A 23,800-nucleotide genomic window follows, 5' to 3' on the forward strand; every position below is an offset into this window, starting at 1 on the left:
TGAACTCCAAAGCAAAAAGGATCTGGTTCAAACCTCACCTCTGCCATAAACTCACCCCATCAGCCGACTTTGGGGGGGCTGTGGTCTCATCTTCCACGGAGATGACAGTGGACAGAGTGTGATGGTCGCTCCTCTCCCCCAGGGTTGCTCCTCACCCCATTCCTGCACACACACACACACACACACACACTTTTCCCTGCACTTTGGGTGAAAGGAGGGCTGCAGCAGAATTAAAGCAGATCCTCTTGGCTTGTAATTCAGAGGCAAACTGTCTCTCCGTGGAAGAGGAGCAATGCAGCTGCCGTGGGGCAACTCTGAGCTCCAATATCACAAGAAAACCAAGAGAGAAAGAGAAACCACAAGGAATGGAGGAGGCTCCCTGGGGAGGAAAGGTTGCAGTGTCTCAGGCTTTTTGGTTTGCTGAAAATATGAGTGACACAATAGAAGTGTGTAAAATTATGTGTGGAAAAAGTGTACAGAGAAGAGTTCCCCCCCCCCAACAACAACAACAACATGGGGACACCCAATGAAGGTGACTGCTGGAAGGTTCAGGACAGATAATAGAAAATACTTCTTCACACAGAGCATAGTTAGTCTATGGAACTCACTGCCACAGGAGGCAGTGATGGCCACCAATGTGGATGGCTTTAAAAGAGGACTAGACAAATTCACAGAGGAGGAGAGGGCTTTCGATGGTTAGGAGCCAGGATGGCTCTGTTCTTCCTTCACAGTTGGAGGAAGCAATGCTTCTGCATAGCAGTTTCAGAAAACCACAGGAGGAGGGGAAGAGCACTTGCTGGTTTCCCACAAGCATCTGGTCAGCCACTGTGAGAACAGGATGCTGGCCTTGATGGGCCCCTGGCCTGATCCAGCATGCCCTCCTCCCCAGGCTGGCTGCACCTGCTGGCATGAGCCAGACCAGGCGCCTCTTCTGCAGCCTGAGCTGGCAGCGCAGAAGGACAAGGACACTGGTCTCCAGTTTCAGCCTGAACTGAAGGAGGGGGGCGGAGGGAATGCCAGTGTGTACTTCACTGCATGTTTGAAGGGATCCAAATCTGTCGATTCAGCAGCTCCATCACTTATCTGATGAGCCCAGGGATGCAACAGGGACCAACCAAGAGATATTTGTTTTGCAGCACAGCCAATGCCAGAGAGAGAGAGAGAGAGAGAGAGAGAGAGAGAGAGAGAGAGAGAATGAATGCTATTGCTGGTGGAAAATTGCCAATAAAACCAACTGGGAGTTGAAAGGAATTGTGAGGAGGCGGGAGGGCAGATTTGGGGGGGGGGTAAGTGTTTAACCCACCCAGCGAGAGGGAGGGGGAGAGATAGATAGATGATAGATAGATGATAGATAGATAGATAGATAGATAGATAGATAGATAGATAGATGATAGATAGATAGATAGATGATAGATAGATAGATAGATAGATAGATAGATAGATAGATAGATAATGATAGATAGATATATATATAGAGAGAGAGAGATACAGAGAGAGAGAGATATATACAGAGAGAGAGAGAGAGAGAGAGAGAGAGAGATGATAGATGATAGATAGATAGATAGATAGATAGATAGATAGATAGATAGATAGATGATCGATAGATAGATATAGATAGATGATAGATAAAGATAGATAGATAGATAGATAGATAGATAGATAGAGATAATAAATGTGACAAAAGGCTGTGACCTCAATTTTATTTTGTGCTGATTTTTCTCCCTCCGTTTTGAAGGGAAGGAGGGAGGGGGGATTGGAGCAGACAGTGGGAAGGGAAGGAGAGCGATTTCTCAGCTGCAGGTAAAGAAGCAGCCTGCTCCTTTTGCTTGCAGAGACCCCATGGCCAGCAAGAGCTTGTGCATGCAAGCATGTGGCAGCCAGAATGAACAACCTCCCAAGCAAGTTTCTGATTTGCACTTTTGTCATTTCCCTCCTTCCCTCTTGGCTTTCTCCCCCACCCCAACCCCTTTTTTCTTTTCTTTAAAAAAAATCCTTTCTCCCATAGGAATGCAGGAAGCTGCCTTGGACTGAGCCAATCTGCTTGTCCACCTAGGCCAGGTGACACAGCCAGCCACCCAGCCCTCCCTGGAGATGCTGGGGGTTTGGACCCTGGACCTCCTGCATTCAAAGCAGCAGCTCTAGCCCTACCCCACAAGGCTGTGTTTCTTCCATGGATGATTCATCCCACTTTGAAAGCTTTCCTCATGGATTTGCGCTTACTCTGCTCAGTTTGGCTCTTGCACGCGAATCCTGCTTGTGAGATTCCCCTGGAGGCTACAGGGAGAAGAGGGTGCTGGTCTAGCTTGGCCATTGGCCTGATCCAGTAGGCTCTTTTCATGTTCTTTGGTTGCCGCTTGGGGGCTTCCCCTTGAGGCGTGGGGGGGGGGGCACTGTGAGAAGAGGCTGCTGGAGTCCATGTGTGCCTGGAGAAGCCTGAGCATTGGCCTCTGCTGGCTAGCAAAGAGGACCTGGCTCTCTAAAGATGGATGGCAGAGCAGTGGACGTGTCCGAGGCAGGTGAGCATTAATTGTCTTCTTGACCCAGGGAATTGAATAAATGCTAATAAATGCCACAAAGGCCGCCATCCTCTCTTTAGCACTAGCAGGAAGTCTGGAGTGCCATCCATCACTGACAGGGGTGTGTGGAGGGGCATAAATTGTATCTTTAGCCAACTGGCCGACACAGGAAGGATGGGGAGAAAACGAGAGCACAACTTTCACCTCTTTTGCGCAGGCGACAAATTAATTCTCTTTGGGTCACTCAGGGACAGCCCTCTGGGAAGAGGCTCTTTGCATCCTCCACTCAGCTGACACTTCAAGAAGCTTCTCTTCCTCCCTCCAGCATCCGAGGCAGCCTGCCTCTCCATGCAAGGTGCTGGGCAGTGTGCCCTTGTGCATTTTGGGCATCACCATATGCATTTTCTGGGCAATGGTGAGAACCAGATGCTGGACTAGATGGACCCTTGGGCTGATCCTATAGCCAGGCTCTGCTTTTGTTCTTTCCCATCTACACCCTGAACCTCATGGAGGCAGCTCTTCAAAGGCGCCCAGTCTGTTCACTTGCATTTTGTTCATTTCACTTTAAATACTGTGTTTATATCCTGCTTCCTTAAAACTAAATAAATAAACCAAGCACAACCACTTGAAGCAACGTCTGGTGAAAATAGTGGCAAAAATAAAAGCAACAATTGGGTAGCTGCAAATAGGCAGTTAAAATGACAATATTAATACATTAACTGTGTAACAGTATTAATGTGCAGCAGTTCAAAATGAAAAAGAAAACCACAGCAAGAGTATTGCAAGTTTAAAATTGCAGATCATACTTCAAAAGCTGACAGGAGAGATTTCTATAATCTATATTAATTGGCTCATCTGGAAGGGAATGCCATGATCTGGCCACCACTACGGAAAAAGCTATATCTTTCGAACCCATCGCCTTTATGATCAAACCAGCTCTTTTGCCAGACAGTTGCCTATTGACTCTCTTCTGCCCCCCCCCCCCCCGTGTTTCTGCCTCTTTCCCAATGTCCCACAGGCAACACCGGTGGTTCTGGCTTTCTCTGAGAAGGCCTCCCCTCCCTCTCATCTCTCAATCACAGCAATGTCTGGGTCAGGTTCCTTCCCACCCTTTAGAAACAGGCAAATTTCTGCTCTCATGCTGAGGCCACCCATCTCAAGGTTTCCCAATAACAAAATACAGCAGTGCCATCTTATGCACGACTACTCAGAAGTAAGCTGCATTGAGCTTAATAGGACTAATAATAATAATAATAATAATTTATTATTTATACCCCGCCCATCTGGCTGGGCCTCCCCAGCCACTCTGGGCGGCTTCCATAGAAACCAAAAATACAGTAAAATATCACATGTTAAAAACTTCCCTGAACAGGGCTGCCTTAAGATGTCTTCTGAATGTCAGGTAGTTGTTTATCGCTTTGACATCTGCTGGAAGGGCGTTCCACAGGGCGGGCGCCACTACCGAGAAGGCCCTCTGCCTGGTTCCCTGTAGCTGTGCTTCTCGCAATGAGGGAACCGCCAGAAGGCCCTCGGCGCTGGACCTCAGCGTCCGGGCAGAACGATGGGGGTGGAGACGCTCCTTCAGGTATACTGGACTGAGGCCGTTTAGGGCTTTAAAGGTCAGCACCAACACTTTGAATTGTGCTCGGAAATGTACTGGGAGCCAATGTAGGTCTTTCAAGACCGGTGTTATATGGTCTCGGCGGCCGCCCCCAGTCACCAGTCTAGCTGGATTAGTTGTAGTTTCCGAGTCCCCTTCAAAGGTTAGGGTTAGGGTTAGGGTTAGGCAAGTGAGTATAGAAGTTCAGCCTGAATGTTTGAGATCCCCATGCTGCAATAACCCAGTGGAAATATCTGGCCAGAAGTTATAAATATTCCTTTGTACTCCTGGGCATTGTAAATTTGCGTTTCAAGACATTTGGCCACATTTGCAAGAGATATTTGCAAAAGAGGTCTCTTTTCTTTCCTCCCCGATCCTCTCTGTATTTTCCACTACCAATCACGCTGCCTGATTTTCCTGCTCAGTTTCCCTGGTGGCTTCAGATAAAAGGCCAGATCCAGGATTGTGTATGGCAGAACACAAAACACATAATAAAAATGTATTTAAGATAAAAACAAAAACAAACCAATAATGGGGGGAAAAAAGGCCCAGTACAGTCCTTATCCTGCTGTGCTACTTTTCTGCTTGTGGGGCTCTTTTTCATGGTTTTCAAGGTTTTCAAGGTTAGATGGCCATCTGTCAGGGATTCTTTAGTTGTGATTCCTGTATTGCGGGGGTTGGACTAGATGACCCTGGAGTTCTAGAATCATAGAATCATAGAATCATAGAGTTGAAAGAGACCACAAGGGCCATCGAGTCCAACCCCCTGCCAAGCAGGAAACACCATCAGAGCACTCCTGACATATGGTTGTCAAGCCTCTGCTTAAAGACCTCCAAAGAAGGAGACTCCACCACACTCCTTGGCAGCAAATTCCACTGTCGAACAGCTCTTACTGTCAGGAAGTTCTTCCTAATGTTTAGGTGGAATCTTCTTTCTTGTAGTTTGGATCCATTGCTCCGTGTCCACTTCTCTGGAGCAGCAGAAAACAACCTTTCTCCCTCCTCTATGTGACATCCTTTTATATATTTGAACATGGCTATCATATCACCCCTTAACCTCCTCTTCTCCAGGCTAAACATACCAAGCTCCCTTAGCCGTTCCTCATAAGGCATCGTTTCCAGGCCTTTGACCATTTTGGTTGCCCTCCTCTGGACACGTTCCAGTTTGTCAGTGTCCTTCTTGAACTGTGGTGCCCAGAACTGGACACAGTACTCCAGGTGAGGTCTGACCAGAGCAGAATACAGTGGCACTATTACTTCCCTTGATCTAGATGCTATACTCCTATTGATGCAGCCCAGAATTGCATTGGCTTTTTTAGCTGTCGCGTCACCCTGTTGGCTCATGTCAAGTTTGTGGTCAACCAAGACTCCTAGATCCTTTTCACATGTACTGCTCTCAAGCCAGGTGTCACCCATCTTGTATTTGTGCCTCTCATTTTTTTTGCCCAAGTGCAATACTTTACATTTCTCCCTGTTAAAATTCATCTTGTTTGTTTCGGCCCAGTTCTCTAATCTGTCAAGGTCGTTTTGAAGTGTGATCCTGTCCTCTGGGGTGTTAGCCACCTCTCCCAGTTTGGTGTCATCTGCAAATTTGATCAGGATGCCCTTGAGTCCATCATCCAAGTCGTTGATAAAGATGTTGAATAAGACCGGGCCCAAGACAGAACCCTGTGGCACCCCACTAGTCACTCTTCTTCAGGATGAAGAGGAACCATTGATGAGCACCCTTTGGTTCTAACCCTACAATTCTATTAATATAGATATAAGGTTCCTAGGTCCATTCTCCAGCTGAAGAGCATGGATGGCAGGTGGGCTGCCATATCTTGCAATGCTAAAAAGAGGACAGTCCAAGTCACTGCCAGCCCAAGCCGGGGAAAGAGGTGCTGGGGAGGGCTGAGCTGCCTGAGCCCAAGCCCCCACCCCCACCCCAAAATCCAGACATTTCCTTTAAAATGTAAAAATCTGCCCAATTGGGCATGTTGGCCCTCCCAAAGATGCCATGTCTGGGTTTTCCTGGCAACCCTAACAGATGTGAAATATGTGGACCCACAGCATGAATGGGGAACTGGTGGCCCCCCTGATTTGTTCACTTACATTGTATGTTTTTAAATCTCTATCTCACCTTTTGCCCAAGGAGCCCCTTGGCTCTCCCCCTCCCCATTTTATTCTTGCAGCAGCCCTGTGAGGTAGGCTGGGCTCTGATTGTCTCAAGGTCACTCAGTGAGTTTTATGGCTCCAGCCCTGTAACCCTTACACCACACTGTCAGTGCTGTTGGATGGTGACTCCTCATCATCCCTGGAGCTGGAGCTGATGAGAGCTGCAGTAGAAAGCATTTGGGAGGCACCAGGTTGAAGAACATTGAATTAGAAGGCGGCATCTTCCCATTCTAGCAAAGGGAGTATTAATTGCTTGACTTTGGCCATTTACACTATACAGTGGAACCTCGGGTTGCGTACTGTCCTCCTTACGAACGCTTTGGGTAACGAGCTCCACTAACCCAGAAGTAGATGCTCCTGGGAGCGAACTTTGCCCTGGGATGCGACAAGAGCTCCCAGAAATCTACTGGGGGGTGGGCATTGTGAAGTTTTGTCATCTGTAGCGCAGGTGAGGCTTTTGCTTGTGTGCTGCTTGAATTTCAAGGGAAAGACGATCATTTAGAAGGTCCTGTGTTTAATCTTCCATGGAAGGATGTTGATCTCTAACCTGAGACTGGACTAAACCAGACCCTCCCGGTGTACCTATTTCCCAGGGATGTCCCAGATTTATAGAAGCCATCCTGATATCTTATTTGATCCTGGAATGTCCTGCTTTTCCTTAGGATGTCCCTATTTTCATCACAGAAATGTTGGAGGGTATGGAGTTATCTGACCCCTGAGCCATCTAAAGGCAGCCCTGTATAGGGTTTGTTTGTTTGTTTGTTTGTTTTAAAAAAGTTCAGTCTTTTATTATGTTTTTAATATATGTTAGGGCGACACAGTCAGATGAGTGGGGTATAAATAGTAAAATTATGATGATGGAATAGGATGTCCCTATTTTTATTGGAGAAATGTTGGAGGGTATGCTAAACTGAAAATGAGAACAGAGCATCAGGAGACTTCCGGGTTAGCGCCTCCGGTAATGGCGGAATTCCTCTGATCGGGAGGAATTTGCTTCGTAGGAATCCGGGTCTGGCCGCCACGGCGAAGGCGGAGACCCACTAGAAATCACAGGCGGGTGAAGCCTGTGAACGTGGGATTCGGCTGGCACCTTTTGCGCCTCCCCTACTCGCAGAGAAACCCGGTTTCGGGGATCCGGAGCGACGTGGGGTGAGCGGCGCGGTGCTTCGAATTGACTGCTTCTTCCACGGAGCGAAGCCGCATAGCTGTTGCCGGAGAGCGCTGACTTTTTCCTGTGGACAATTTGATCTTAAAGCAACTACCCGTGAGTAGAGCGGAGAATTGGATTTTTAAACGTCTTAATTTGGTGCCGAAACGGGGAGGTCTAAAACAGGAAGTCCACCTTCCCCTTTTGTAAATAGATTGAAGCAATGAGGATGCAAGCTGAAGTCTCGGAAAGCCTATTGTAAAGGTCTAAATTTCCATCAGTAAAAAATACTAAACCCCCCTTGGTGGCAGGAGAAGAGGGGGGAAAGTTTTGGACTGAGTATACCTGCAGGAGAGAGCGAACAGAGTTAATATACCACTGCTCTGATCCTGGAAACGGGCTGCCAACAGGACTGACCGTGATTAGAACGTTCACTGACAGTTAGTTAAATAAGAGGAATACATTGTTTCCATGGTCTCCGTCTGCATTTAAAAAGGAGTAAAAGTAACAGAAAATTGAAACTAACTTTATTGTTTGAATTGAGTTTAAAAGGACTAATACAAATAGAAACTGTTTCCCTCTAGAGGAAATGTTTCCCTCTAGAGGAAGCTTTTGAAACTGTCACAAGAGTTGAGCTGGGGGAATTTCCAGCTGCAAGATAAAAACCTGTGAGATTCTGGGGACCTTGAATTGGTTAAGAATGTTGACAGAAGAGGCCTTCGTGGTTGTATTATGTAAGATAAGTGACTCACTGGAACAGCTTCACAAGAAGGTGGATGTGGTAACTACCAAAATTGACAATTTGGGACAAAAAGTGAACACCAATATAGAAACTATTCAGAAACTGACACAGGAATCTACTTTGACATGGCAAACTGCGGGGAAGGCTAGGGAGAAAGTTATTGCCGTTGAACCTAAAGTAACACAGTTGGAGAGAGAGAGAGTCCCAGCCTTACAGATGCAATTTGATGACCAAAAGTTGATGCCTGCTATGACTGAATTTAAAGAAAATCAGATTTCGAGGATCAGAGCCCTACCTGAACTGGAGAAGGAAAGTTTGATAGATTTCCTTACACAGGAATTTGATGACCTTTGGGACCGGGACTTGGGTCAAGAAGAGATTAAAACTGTGAGGGCTCTTGGACTTGGAAGAGGAGGGGGAAAAGAGAGGAACAAAATAAGAGACTGTTGGAAATACCAGAGGAACTTAGAAGAACAACAGTCAAGAGTGGAAATTTTGAAAGACGTCCTGAAATACCTTTCGGATCTTAGATTTAACTACGGAGATTTGGTTGCCCTGTCGAGAAGGAATAAAATCATCTTTAGGTGGGAGTTTCCCCGAGATCTACTCTTTAGCCTCAAAGGAAGGAAAATGAAAATAAGATTAGTGGAAGACAAAGTAAAGTTCATGTATAAATATCAAGAAGACTCGCAGAAGGGACTTGGAAAAGAGTTAAGAGCATCGGACAGAAGATCACCAGGTTGATGGACTATAGGGAATTGGCGGATATGACTGGCAGAATCCGGAACCAGGGAGAAGAGTCGGTGGAAGAAGATTGGAAAAAGTTTAAAGACTATTTATAAAAATATTGTAAAATTAATGAGTGTTAGAAAAATGTTGGAAAGGAGCTATATGGCTTTAGTAGAAATGTTACAAGGAATTAAGTACAAATAGATTATTAGAGTATTAAAGGGAAAATAAAGTTAAAATATGTTAAGACAATTATATATTAAAGGGGAAAATAAGGTTAGAATATGTTAAGATAAATTACAGGACAGAAAACAGAGGAAGAGGGAAAGGAATTGCTGAAACAGTTAATTAAAGTGGAATACAAAAAGGGAGGTGTGAGGAGGTCGTTGAAACAAGTAAATGAAAGTTAAGATACTGAACTTATTAGATGTGTTTTAAATTGTGTTTGTTTGGTTTTGTTAATTTAATGTTTGGGGGTTGGTGTTGTGTGGTGTTTTTGTTTTTGTATTATATTGGTTTTGTTTTGTTTAATTCTTTGTCTTTCTTTTGCAGTCTTTAAAATGTTAATAAATATTATTTTTTTTAAAAAAATGAAAATGAGAACAGAGCATCAAAAAGTGCCAACCTTTGCCCTCAGCTCGAGGCACCACGAACATGCCAGGATTAAACCTCTTGCATGGTCACAGAGGAATAAAAGGATCTGTTTCGACTTTGGATAAGGAATGAGAGGGCAACCAACAGGCTTCACAAAACACATGGCATTGGGGGGGGGAGAGGTGGGCCTGGCCTCATGAGCTTGTGGGACGCTCCCCCCCCCCCAGGGAAGCTCACCTGGCGCCTTTGTTACATATATTTATGCTCCAGGTGAAAATCTTCCTCTTCTCCTAGGCCTTTGGCCAATTAAATAATCTGTGGACTTTTAAACTGGGGGTGGAAATTGTTTTTATGTGTAATTACGGTACGTCTTTTTGTGGTTTTATATTTTAAACCGCCCTGTGATCTTGGGATGAAGGACAGTATAAAGGTAAAGGTACCCCCCCCCCCGACCATTAGGTCCAGTCGCAAACGACTCTGGGGTTGCACGCTCATCTCACTCTATAGGCTGAGGGAGCTGCCGTTTGTCCGCAGACAGCTTCTGGGTCATGTGGCCAGCATGACTAAGCCGCTTCTGGCGAGCCAGAGCAGCGCATGGAAACGGCGTTTACCTTTCCACCAGAGTGGTACCTATTTATCTATTTGCACTTTGACGTGCTTTTGAACTGCTAGGTGTGCAGGAGCTGGGACTGAACAACAGGAGCTCACCCAGTCGCGGGGATTTGAACTGCAACCTTCTGATTGGCAAGTCCTAGGCTCAGTGGTTTAGACCACAGCATCACCCGCATCCCGATAGGAATTTAATAAATAAAATAAACAATAAAAATAAATTATCTCGGTCAGTGCCTGCTAAGCTTTGCCTTTCTAGAGATTGCTGAATGAAAACTGCCATCCTCCCTGGCCATGTTGGCTTGGACTAGTGGGAGTCTGGCAACATCCAGGGGGCCATCAGTTCCAGCCCCCACCTCCAGAGCTGATGTTACTGGCTCTGCTCTAGAGTAATGGCCTTTCTCCGCAGGAAGGCTACTGGATGCGTTCTTTGCTAAGTGGCATGTGAGCTGCAGCAGTAACAGCTCCCCAGGGAGATGCTTCAAAAACAGAACACCTGCAGCTCAAGTCCCTTCTCTGCCAATGGCAGGAGGAAGCGAACGCCGGGCAGCCCAGGCGGGCTCTTGAGGCCGGCATCTGCCTCCTCCCATCTCTCGGTTCCCGGGCTGCCTGCTGTCGCTTGGGAGACTCAAGTCACGTGAGGGAAGCAGTCAGGTTTGGCTGCCATGACTTGCTCTGGTTTAAATTAAATGTCGGCACTTTCCTGTGATTGCTTTTTACTGTCATGCAGCCCAATGTGAATTCTCCCTTCATCATTATCATTGCTGACATTATATTTTTATTTATTTATTTCTGTTGTCATCACACAGAGTCTAGTTCTTCAGGAAAAGCAAGTGAAACAGAGCGGAGCTTGTGGGATTTAGCCAAGTGGGGTGTCTGCTTATGCTTTGCTGGGAAAGAGGGCAGAGGAGGATGCTGTTTTGCATGCAGTTTGCATGTGCTAATGTTTATGTCTGGATGCAAATTTAGAAATAATCGCTGTGATTTAAGTGGGGGAAACTGTGACCCGTGTGCCACCTGAGTGTTGCCAGGGGCTCACTCTTGATGGCCCCCTGGCTCCCCCTTCTTTATCTTTAAACCTTAGGTCTTTCTTTAACTGGATTTGGACCCAGCTGCCCTTCCAGTAGAGAATGGACTCCCCCCGCTCACTGCCCCCATTTAAATACAGTGGACCCATCGCATGGTGCGCCTGTTAAACAAATTTCTACCATTTACCACAGGCTACCTTGTGGGGGTCTTGTGCAAGGGAAACTTTGATTCAGGGAGTCTCAGGCAAGAGCTGATCAGACGTGTCGTTCTTCTCCAGAGCGCTGGCAGCAATGGACCAGGCTGCGCATTGGAAATCTTTGGTCTCTAACTAGCTCATGGAGTATGCAGGCATCGCATTCAGTAATTAACAATCACTACAATTTTCCACACCACACTTTAAAAAAAGAAAGGCAGCAAAGATCTGGAAGAAGGGTAACTCCAATTCTGAGTGAAGAGCAAGAGGGTTGTACATTCAGTGCAAACCAAGCACTCTTGGTTCACATAATTCACTATGAGAAATTATTCTAGGAGTGTTTCTTCCCCATTCACTACAGTGTGGAAGCTAAAAATGGCTATAACTTCCTCCTTCCTTTTAACATAACTGGATGAAATCTGCTGGCATATCAGACCCTTCCAAGTGGATTCCCTGAAAATGTCTGTTGGCCTGCGGAATGCTGGTCTGAGCAATACAGGTTTGCAGGCCCATGCAGAGCTTGTCAGAGACCCAGGGCGGGAGTCTTGTTGGAATAAAGTTATAAACTCAAGTAAAACAGCAGCTGGTCCCTGGCGGGGGTCCCCATACCAACTTAGCCCTCTGAGGCCTGTGGCAAGTGTACCCACCTGCCCCCCCCCCCCCCAGCATGGGCCTGCTGGCTTGACATTGATGGTGGAGAACTTCTGGCCCAGAAAACGGCTCCATTTGTAGCCCAGCTGAGCATAATGAGCTCAGGTCATCGTGAATTTTGAATACTTGAGCCCCTAACGTCCCACTGAGAGGGAGATATGGGTGTGGCCAGATCTATATTCCTGTCTTTTGCTTCCATCCAGATGGTTCCCTAGCAGTTATAATGAGACCAGCTTCTCACTGGAAAAGTGGGAGGAGAAGGAAACAGGCTGGAGAAGAATGGTCTGAAGGGGAGAAAATGACTGCTTCCTTTGGGTTAGCAAAGGCAGCACATGCATCCCCAAAACAGCACCTTCAAGACCCAGAGTAGAGGTAGCCCATGTTGTGATGTTCAGATATTGTTGGACTACAGTGCCCATCATCCCTTACTGTTGGCCTTGCTGGCTGGGAAGGAAGGAAGCTGTAGTTCAGCAGCATCTGGGCGGCCCCCCATGCTGGAGCCCACAGGACCACTTCTTGGCTGAAGCTGATCATGTCTGACTTGGGACATTGCCTGGATGGGAGACCTCTGGGGAACTGCAAGCCAGACACCTTGGCTTCTGTGTGTGTGTGTGTGTGAAGGCTCACAGCTCGATTCCCTCTTTCCCTCTTTATTCATTTTGTCTTGGGCATTCTATATGCCACCCAATTAGCCATGTCCTCTGGGCGGTTCACTGCTGTGAAAACAATGGGACGCTGCTCCTCTCCAAAGCGAGGCAACGTCAGCGTCACAACACAGTGCTTAGGACAAACAAAGGCAGAGAACAGTTGGCATTTTTATCTAATCCATTTTATTGTTGAATGAAACAATAACGGCAAATATGGACAAAGCCATAAATAATGTAAACTCAAACAAGCGAGAGACACAGAGGAGAAGGGGAGAAAATATTTGTATGGAAGTAAAACCAGCCTGGAGGCAGGGAGGCTGCAAGAATGATCATAGCCAGAGGCCCCCCCCCCAACACTTTCTCTCTCCCTTCCTCCCACCCTCCCTCTCATTTCATCCTTTCTCTCTGCATTTCCCTGGGGCCATACTTTTTTGTTATTAGGTGTATCTTGACAATAACCCAGGGAGTGACAGGAATCTGACTTTTCAGGGAAAAATCTCTGCAAGAAGAGACAGGTGGGGAAGAGAAGAATCTGCTGCTCCTTTCTGTATCGTCAGCTGCAGCAGTGTCACCTTCAGAAGCCGGGTTCCGTATCACAGCCTTTCCCCCACTGCCCCAAAGCAAAGTGATGGTGCAGCCAGTGGGGGCCTTGAATGGCTGCAGAGGGAGGGGTGAGCATGCTCTAGCAACCAACCAGGTCTCCTTTGGCTCCAGCGAAAGAAAATGCAGGTATTGCAGAGAAGAGAGACACCCAGCTGCTGTGTTTGGCAGAACGGCGCACTGTTGCCATGCTCCAGCTGTTCTGGTTTTATCTGTTTTCCAATGCCTGTCCCTGGTGAGTAGCAATCCCTCAATTTGGCAGCAGAATGAGTAGGCAAGGATATAAGAAAAGCTTTGTTTGACTGATCCGAAGGTCCATCTTGTTCCCACCATGGCTGATCAGGTGCTGAAATGGGCATAACTGCAGTAGCCCTCACATGTCCATAGAATCATAGAATCATAGAATCATAGAGTTGGAAGAGACCACAAAGGCCATCGAGTCCAACCCCCTGCCAAGCAGGAAACACCATCAGAGCACTCCTGACATATGGTTGTCAAGCCTCTGCTTAAAGACCTCCAAAGAAGGAGACTCCACCACACTCCTTGGCAGCAAATTCCACTGTCGAACAGCTATTACTGTCAGGAAGTTCTTCCTAATGTTTAGGTGGATCTTCTTTCTTGTAGTTTGGAACCATTGCTCTGTGTCCGCTTCTCTGGAGCAGCAGAAAACAACCTTTCTCCCTCCTCTATGTGACATCCTTTTATATATTTGAACATGGCTATCATATCACCCCTTAACCTCCTCTTCTCCAGGCTAAACATGCCCAGCTCCCTTAGCCATTCCTCATAAGGCATCGTTTCCAGGCCTTTGACCATTTTGGTTGCCCTCCTCTGGACACGTTCCAGTTTGTCAGTGTCTTTCTTGAACTGTGGTGCCCAGAACTGGACACAGTACTCCAGGTGAGGTCTGACCAGAGCAGAATACAGCGGCACTATTACTTCCCTTGATCTAGATGCTATACTCCTATTGATGCAGCCCAGAATTGCATTGGCTTTTTTAGCTGCCGCGTCACACTGTTGGCTCATGTCAAGTTTGTGGTCAACCAAGACTCCTAGATCCTTTTCACATGTACTGCTCTCAAGCCAGGTGTCACCCATCTTGTATTTGTGCCTCTGATTTGTTTTGCCCAAGTGCAATACTTTACATTTCTCCCTGTTAAAATTCATCTTGTTTGTTTCGGCCCAGTTCTCTAATCTGTCAAGGTCGTTTTGAAGTGTGATCCTGTCCTCTGGGGTGTTAGCCACCCCTCCCAGTTTGGTGTCATCTGCAAATTTGATCAGGATGCCCTTGAGTCCATTATCCAAGTCGTTGATAAAGATGTTGAATAAGACCGGGCCCAAGACAGAACCCTGTGGCACCCCACTAGTCACTCTTCTTCAGGATGAAGAGGAACCATTGATGAGCACCCTTTGGGTTCGGTCAGTCAGCCAGTTACAAATCCACTGAGTGGTAGCATAGTCAAGACAGCATTTCATCTATCAGGCTTGTAATTCTGTCAAAAAATGAGATCAGGTTAGTCTGACATGACTTATTTTTCAGAAATCCATGCTGACTATTGGTGATCACAGCATTCCTTTCTAGGTGCTCACAGACTGTTTGCTTAATGATCTGCTCCAGAATCTTCCCTGGTATTGATGTCAGACTGACTGGGCGGTAATTATTTGGGTCCTCTCTTTTCCCCTTTTTGAAAATAGGGACAACATTTGCCCTCCTCCAGTCTGCCGGGACTTCGCCTGTTCTCCAGGAATTCTCAAAGATGACTGCCAGTGGCTCTGAGATCACATCTGCCAGTTCTTTTAATACTCTTGGATGCAGTTCATCTGGCCCTGGAGACTTGAATACATCTAAACTAGCCAAGTATTCTTGTACTATCTCCTTAGTTATTCTGGGCTGTGTTTCCTCTGCTGAATCATTTGCTCCAAATTCTTCAGGTCGGGCATTGTTTTCTTTATTGGAGAAGTCTGAGGCAAAGAAGGCATTGAGGAGTTCAGCCCTTTCTGTGTCCCCTGTTTGCATTTCACCATCTTCTCCTCTGAGTGACCCCACTGTTTCTTTCTTTTTCCTTTTGCTACGAACATACCCATAAAAGCCTTTTTTGTTGCTTTTAACCTCTCTAGCAAGCCTGAGTTCATTCTGTGCTTTAGCTTTTCTGACTTTGTGTCTACACGTGCTGGCTATTTGTTTGAATTCCTCTTTGGTGGTTTCCCCCCTTTTCCATTTTTTGTACACATCCTTTTTTAATCTTAACTCAGTTAAAAGTTCTTTAGATAGCCACCCTGGCTTCTTTAGGCACCTTCCATGTTTCCGTCTCATTGGTATTGCCTGAAGTTGTGCTTTTACTATCTCCCTCTTAACAAACTCCCAGCCATCATGAACTCCCTTTCCTTTTAGTATTACTGTCCATGGGATCTCACCCAGCACTTCCCTAAGTTTTATGAAGTCGGCTTTCTTAAAGTCAAGAAATTGAGTCCTAGTATGCTTGGCTGCTCCTTTCCGCTGTATAGTAAACTTCAGAAGAGCATGATCACTCGCGCCTAATGATCCTTCCACTTCTACCCCACTAACCAGGTCATCAACATTGGTTAGGACCAGATCTAAAATGGCTGTTCCTCTTGTTGCTTCTCCCACTTTCTGGACAACGAAGTTGTCTGCAAGGCCAGTGAGGAATCTGTTTGACCTTATGCTCTTGGCTGAGTTTGACATCCAGCAAATATCCGGGTAATTGAAGTCCCCCATTACTACTATCTCCCTTCCTTTTGCATGCTTGGCCATCTGTTCCAGGAAGGCATAATCTATGTCCTCCGTTTGGCTTGGGGATCTATAGTAAACTCCCACAATGAGGTCCCTGGTATTCTTCTCTCCCTTAATTTTGACCCAAATGCTCTCACTTTGGCTTTGAGGTTCTAAATCTTGGATCTCTTCACAGGTATACACATCCCTGACATATAACGCCACTCCTCCTCCTTTCTTGTCTGGTCTGTTTCTCTGAAATAGATTGTATCCCTCCATTATTACATTCCAATCGTGGGACTTATCCCACCAGGTTTCAGTGATGCCTATTATGTCATATTTAGTTTGCTGTACCAAGAGCTCAAGCTCATCTTGTTTATTTCCCATGCTTTGCGCATTAGTGTACAGACATTGAAGTCCATTAATCATTCCCCCGTGTCTCTTATTTAAGGATTTTTTCCTCCCACCACTAGGTCTGCGTGCTGTTTGCTCCATTTGGTCTATGACATTTGGATGATCATCTTCATCAATTGATAGACTCCTACCTTCAGGAGCACTGTCTCCCTCCCCCACATTAGTCAGTTTAAAGCCCTCCTGATGAGGTTTCTGAGATTTTTGGCAAAAACTTTCCTCCCAACCGTTGCGACTGCAGCTGTTCCCTCACCCTCCATCTTGAGAATGTGTCATTGGAGGTGGCCACAGCGGTCCTCCATCATAAAAAGCGTGAAGACAGGACAAATAACTCCCCCCCCAAAAAACCTAGGTCTCCCCCAACAAACGTTTGAGACTAGCTCCCCTAAATCTAAAAGATGGATCAAACTGCACGCACCGCTGCCCTGCAAGCTCTGATAAACTCCTCCCACAGCTAATCACCTGCCTCAACAGAAACCCTCTGACCTTTGCACAGGGAGAGCAGCTAATCAGCCACAAAGAAACACACACACAAGAAAACCCTTTTTGCTCCTTCTTCAGCTGCTGCCCTGCAAGCTCTCAAGAGCCCTTACCTGGAGAGGCAGGTGGGAGTTGATGGTGGCAATACTGAGCTGCAAGCAGTAGGAGCCTCGGGGCTGGGGCTGCAGGATCCTTCTGGGAGTTGATATCAAATACTTAGATACACCAGTGGTTTTTCAGTTCTGCTTCTACGAAGAGAGGTGGGTAAAAAAGGCTCAATGGAGCCTCTCAGTGGCAGGAAATGTATGGCTGTGGCTCTGGGACACACAAGACTGCTGGGTGGTTGCAAATAGGGGCCTGTCACGGTCTCCTTTGTCACCATCATGCAGTGGCAATGATTTTCCTGGTTCCAAATTGCTGCCTAACCATCTTTGTTTCTCTGTATTGTGTTGTGTTTAAGCCCCCCCAGAGCCCCAGATTTGGACTAGGAATGCAACCTAACAGGCTCAGAATCAAAGAGACTATTCTTAAGGAGCTTACAGTCTTAGGTTTATTGGAAACAGGTGGCTAGTTATGTCCAGATTGTTGTGGGTATGTTGGAGGGGGGCAAGAAGAGAAAATTGCCCTCTGCCCTGAGTGCTCACTGGAAGGACAGATCCTGAAGCTGAGGCTCCAATACTTTGGCCACCTCATGAGAAGAGAAGACTCCCTGGAAAAGACCCTGATGCTGGGAAAGATGGAGGGCACAAGGAGAAGGGGATGACAGAGGACAAGATGGCTGGACAGTGTTCTTGAAGGTACCAGCATGAGTCTGACCAAACTGCAGGAGGCAGTGGAAGACAGGAGTGCCTTTCGTGCTCTGGTCCAGGGGGTCATGAAGAGTCAGAAATGACTAAACAACAACAACAATGTGAAGATCAGAAGGGCTGGCACAAACTAGTGCTTTCACGAAAGCAGAATTGTAGAGTTGGAACGGACCTCAGAGGCCTCCTCGTCCAACCCCCTTACATAGTGCAGGATCCGCAAGGCAGGATGCGCCTGCAGCATTCCTAAGGGATGGCGGTCCAGTGAAGGAAAGCCAGCCACCTCCCAAGGCAGCCTGGGCCCACTGCCAAACAGATTTGCTTCTCCATGCAGTGCTGCATTTTAAGAAGGACACAGAGAAGCCGTAGGGGGCTCAGGATCACAAGATGTCTGAAAACGAAGTCCTACGAGGGAGGATTGAAAGCACTGGGGATGTTTGGCCTGGAGAAGAGAAGATGACAGGGAGTCATGGTGAGGGCTGGGGGAGAAATTTGATCCAGTTAACATTTAAAGCCAAACTAAATTTATTATTTATTGCATTTATATCCCACCTTTTTCCTCCAAGGAGCTCAAAGTGGCATCCATGGCTTTCCCCCTCCATATTTAATTCCCCACAACAACTGGCCCTACTTCATGGCCAAGTAGGGATTGGAACCCTAGTCTCCTCCTGGTCCTAGCGAACCAAAGCACAGCTGTGCTTCAAAATTCGCACTCCTCTGAATTTTGCAATGCAGTTCTGCAGTCAAGTAATGTGTACAGAACTGCATATACTCTGGGGGTTTGTGCCAATAAATGCATAAATTAGTGAAATTAACATGCAAACATGCATTCTGTTGTGGGAAATTACTTCACCCCAAAAAAGTCATATTGTGTGAAATTGCGTACAAAAATTTGTATTGGGAGAAATGCACGCTAAAATGCTGATGAATTTTCCATGAGAAGTTCTTTAAAAAAAGGAAAAAGCACAAACTGGCATGGAAATGTGGAGAACCAAACCTAGGGTTGAGAAGAATGAAAAACCAGGAGAAAGCAAAGTCGGGACAGCAGTCTCTCAACATTAGAAGGGCTTCTCACGCATAAGATGACGGATTACCCTCTTGTGCTCAGCATGACTGGGGTGACATGCCCCAGCCCCAGGTTAGGAAGTCTGGACTGATCCTTGGAATTTGGGTAGTCCTGGACCTTAGAATTGCCCAGAAAACAGTCTGGAAAGGTTTGGGCAGTTTCTAGCTCTGGGAAACAGAAGGAGGAATCTCCAAGGTATCATGTGGAACCTTGGGAAAGGTTGGGAAAACAGCAACAGTTTCCAAAGCCAGTGCAAGATCTGTGGGATCCCCTCCCTTTTCCTCAGTGTTGGCCTGGACCAAAGCACCAGTTATGTTAGTGCATTTTGTAATTTTATAAGCTATGTGCCCTTGCTGCTCAGCTGAACCCTTGTAAATGGCCTCTTGTGACTTTGCTGCTATTTTTATTGATTCTAGTCTAGTACAGGCAGCGACCATTTTGCATGTCTCCGATTGATGCGCACACACTTGTCACTGCTGACCTGGAAGTGGCCAGGAAATGGGGAGGGCTTCTGCGCACTTTGCCAAGACACATGGGGTCAGGAATGGAACCCCCATGCAAAATGGTCCCTTCCTGTAATGATTTGGAGTGGATTTCTGTTTAATAAACATTCACTGATAATTAATGTTATTGTGTAATATTCTAAAAGGATTAGGAGGAAGTGGGGCAGATTGATACAGAAAAATTCAATCTCATATTTTATGTAACAAAAATGAGTCAAATAATATTTTTTTTGCTTGATGCATGGCATAACTAATCAATATTATAATAGCAATCAAAAGAACCATTAAAGTTAGAAGATAATGAGAATATAATGACCAGTAAAAAAATGGGTTTTGTATCATTCTGCTCCACCTACGGGGCACTTTAATACACTGGACGGGGCACTTTGATACAAAGCGTAAATTGTATGAGAATGGTAATTATTTTCAAAAATTTAATGAAAAAACAAATTTTATTGTGAGAGATCATAATCAGCCTTACAATTTGTTGCTTAAAATCTAAATTACGTATCAAAACTAACAGTGTTTCACACATATCATAGACTTTATGGCAGGTTTTCTTAACAAAACATCAAAACTTATATTAATCTTTCCTCAAACACCTATCCATTTTAAAATAAACTTTGGAAAAACTTAGAAAGTATAAGAACTCACATTAGGTAGTCAAAAAATTGTAATTTAAACAAAATGCTTATAAAAAAATAGGATAATTACTTAACATTTAGCTTCTATTGCACATTCTATCCACTTAAGTCAATAGAAAAAGTATAAAGAGATGATGTTTGAGATGTGCCCTTTGGGAAATTTGGTTTCGGCTCTAGCAAAACAACATCCTTGAAATCAACACTTGCCTTATCTTCTACAGTGGGGAAAACAAACATACAAGATCCTGTTTCTTTCCTGAGATATGACACTTGATAATCGTCATATTATATTTAGAAATGACTTTGGCCATGTAGTAAACAGTTGTGTGTGTTTTTCAAATTTAATGAGTTTAGAGATTTCATGCAAACTTGTATATTGGGGCACTATTGTACATTAGCGGGGCACTTTTATATGTATCAATGTGCCCTGTGTCTTGGTGTATCAAAGTGCCCCAACAGACATTTTCAAAAAAACTAACAATTATTAATAAAATCACTTGTAATCCTCATTACTGAGTGGAACAACTTATCTTTGGTATTTTTACATCTTAAGTAAATGACGTAAAACAGTGTTGGAACACTTTTACATTCCACATAATTTTTTAGTTGGCCGTGCTAAAAACACACCTCCTCTCGTCAAACGCCACCAGCAAACTGGCGGGCAGCACGGGCACAACAGTTAGAATCATAGAATCATAGAATAGAATCATAGAATCATAGAATCATAGAGTTGGAAGAGACCACGAGGGCCATCGAGTCCAACCCCCTGCCAAGCAGGAAACACCATCAGAGCACTCCTGACATATGGTTGTCAAGCCTCTGCTTAAAGACCTCCAAAGAAGGAGACTCCACCACGCTCCTTGGCAGCAAATTCCACTGTCGAACAGCTCTTACTGTCAGGAAGTTCTTCCTAATGTTTAGGTGGAATCTTCTTTCTTGTAGTTTGGATCCATTGCTCCGTGTCCGCTTCTCTGGAGCAGCAGAAAACAACCTTTCTCCCTCCTCTATGTGACCTCCTTTTATATATTTGAACATGGCTATCATATCACCCCTTAACCTCCTCTTCTCCAGGCTAAACATGCCCAGCTCCCTTAGCCGTTCCTCATAAGGCATCGTTTCCAGGCCTTTGACCATTTTGGTTGCCCTCCTCTGGACACGTTCCAGTTTGTCAGTGTCCTTCTTGAACTGTGGTGCCCAGAACTGGACACAGTACTCCAGGTGAGGTCTGACCAGAGCAGAATACAGTGGCACTATTACTTCACTTGATCTAGATGCTATACTCCTATTGATGCAGCCCAGAATTGCATTGGCTTTTTTAGCTGCCGCGTCACACTGTTGGCTCATGTCAAGTTTGTGGTCAACCAAGACTCCTAGATCCTTTTCGCATGTACTGCTCTCAAGCCAGGTGTCACCCATCTTGTATTTGTGCCTCTCAATTTTTTTTGCCCAAGTGCAATACTTTACATTTCTCACTATTAAAATTCATCTTGTTTGTTTCGGCCCAGTTCTCTAATCTGTCAAGGTCGTTTTGAAGTGTGATCCTGTCTTCTGGGGTGTTAGCCACCCCTCCCAGTTTGGTGTCATCTGCAAATTTGATCAGGATGCCCTTGAGTCCATCATCCAAGTCGTTGATAAAGATGTTGAATAAGACCGGGCCCAAGACAGAACCCTGTGGCAGCCCACTAGTCACTCTTCTCCAGGATGAAGAGGAACCATTGATGAGCACCCTTTGGGTTCGGTCAGACAGCCAGTTACAAATCCACTGAGTGGTAGCATAGTCAAGACAGCATTTTACCAGCTTCTTTACAAGAATATCATGGGGCACCTTGTCAAATGCCTTGCTGAAATCAAGGTAGGCTACATCCACTGCGTTCCCTTCATCTACCAGGCTTGTAATTCTGTCAAAAAACAAGATCAGGTTAGTCTGACATGACTTATTTTTCAGAAATCCATGCTGACTATTGGTGATCACAGCATTCCTTTCTAGGTGCTCACAGACTGTTTGCTTAATGATCTGCTCCAGAATCTTCCCTGGTATTGATGTCAGGCTGACTGGGCGGTAATTATTTGGGTCCTCTCTTTTCCCCTTTTTGAAAATAGGGACAACATTTGCCCTCCTCCAGTCTGCCGGGACTTCGCCTGTTCTCCAGGAATTCTCAAAGATGACTGCCAGTGGCTCTGAGATCACATCTGCCAGTTCTTTTAATACTCTTGGATGCAGTTCATCTGGCCCTGGAGACTTGAATACATCTAAACTAGCCAAGTATTCTTGTACTATCTCCTTAGTTATTCTGGGCTGTGTTTCCTCTGCTGAGTCATTTGCTCCAAATTCTTCAGGTCGGGCATTGTTTTCTTTATCGGAGAAGACTGAGGCAAAGAAGGCATTGAGGAGTTCAGCCCTTTCTGTGTCCCCTGTTTGCATTTCACCATCTTCTCCTCTGAGTGACCCCACTGTTTCTTTCTTCTTCCTTTTGCTACGAACATACCCATAAAAGCCTTTTTTGTTGCTTTTAACCTCTCTAGCAAGCCTGAGTTCATTCTGTGCTTTAGCTTTTCTGACTTTGTGTCTACACGTGCTGGCTATTTGTTTGAATTCCTCTTTGGTGGTTTCCCCCCTTTTCCATTTTTTGTACACATCCTTTTTTAATCTTAACTCAGTTAAAAGTTCTTTAGATAGCCACCCTGGCTTCTTTAGGCACCTTCCATGTTTCCGTCTCATTGGTATTGCCTGAAGTTGTGCTTTTACTATCTCCCTCTTAACAAACTCCCAGCCATCATGAACTCCCTTTCCTTTTAGTATTACTGTCCATGGGATCTCACCCAGCACTTCCCTAAGTTTTATGAAGTCGGCTTTCTTAAAGTCAAGAAATTGAGTCCTAGTATGCTTGGCTGCTCCTTTCCGCTGTATAGTAAACTTCAGAAGAGCATGATCACTCGCGCCTAATGATCCTTCCACTTCTACCCCACTAACCAGGTCATCAACATTGGTTAGGACCAGATCTAAAATGGCTGTTCCTCTTGTTGCTTCTCCCACTTTCTGGACAACGAAGTTGTCTGCAAGGCCAGTGAGGAATCTGTTTGACCTTATGCTCTTGGCTGAGTTTGACATCCAGCAAATATCCGGGTAATTGAAGTCCCCCATTACTACTATCTCCCTTCCTTTTGCATGCTTGGCCATCTGTTCCAGGAAGGCATAATCTATGTCCTCCGTTTGGCTTGGGGATCTATAGTAAACTCCCACAATGAGGTCCCTGGTATTCTTCTCTCCCTTAATTTTGACCCAAATGCTCTCACTTTGGCTTTGAGGTTCTAAATCTTGGATCTCTTCACAGGTATACACATCCCTGACATATAACGCCACTCCTCCTCCTTTCTTGTCTGGTCTGTTTCTCTGAAATAGATTGTATCCCTCCATTATTACATTCCAATCGTGGGACTTATCCCACCAGGTTTCAGTGATGCCTATTATGTCATATTTAGTTTGCTGTACCAAGAGCTCAAGCTCATCTTGTTTATTTCCCATGCTTTGTGCATTAGTGTACAGACATTGAAGTCCATTAATCATTCCCCCATGTCTCTTATTTAAGGATTTTTTCCTCCCACCACTAGGTCTGTGTGCTGTTTGCTCCATTTGGTCTATGACATTTGGATGATCATCTTCATCAATTGATAGACTCCTACCTTCAGGAGCACTGTCTCCCTCCCCCACGTTAGTCAGTTTAAAGCCCTCCTGATGAGGTTTCTGAGATTTTTGGCAAAAACATTCCTCCCAACCGTTGTGAGGTGCAGCCCATCGCTTGCCAGAAGTCCATCTTCAAGAAACTGCAGTCCGTGATCTAAGAATCCAAACCGTTCCTGTTTACACCATTTGCGAAGCCAGCTGTTCACTTCCACTATTTTTCCCTCTCTCCCTGGGCCACGTCGTTCAACTGGGAGGACAGATGAGAT

General features: G+C 45.6%; 1 protein-coding gene across 4 annotated transcripts in view; it reads left to right on the plus strand.

The window, feature by feature from the left end:
* Positions 1-23,800, plus strand: part of LINGO1 (leucine rich repeat and Ig domain containing 1) — a 96,526-nt gene that overhangs the window by 26,768 nt on the left and 45,958 nt on the right. Inside the window, exon 1 of one of the 4 annotated variants that reach the window (XM_081876291.1) lies at positions 2,389-2,516. The exons of the other annotated variants lie outside the window; for them this stretch is intronic. Coding sequence (XP_081732417.1) covers positions 2,487-2,516 — 30 coding nt within the window. The 5' untranslated portion in view covers positions 2,389-2,486. Of the gene's footprint in view, positions 1-2,388; positions 2,517-23,800 lie in introns of those variants that run through there. 4 annotated transcript variants of the gene reach the window in all.

The sequence above is a fragment of the Podarcis erhardii genome, assembly GCF_964252035.2.
Source record: "Podarcis erhardii genome assembly, chromosome: 9".
NCBI lineage: Eukaryota > Metazoa > Chordata > Lepidosauria > Squamata > Lacertidae > Podarcis > Podarcis erhardii.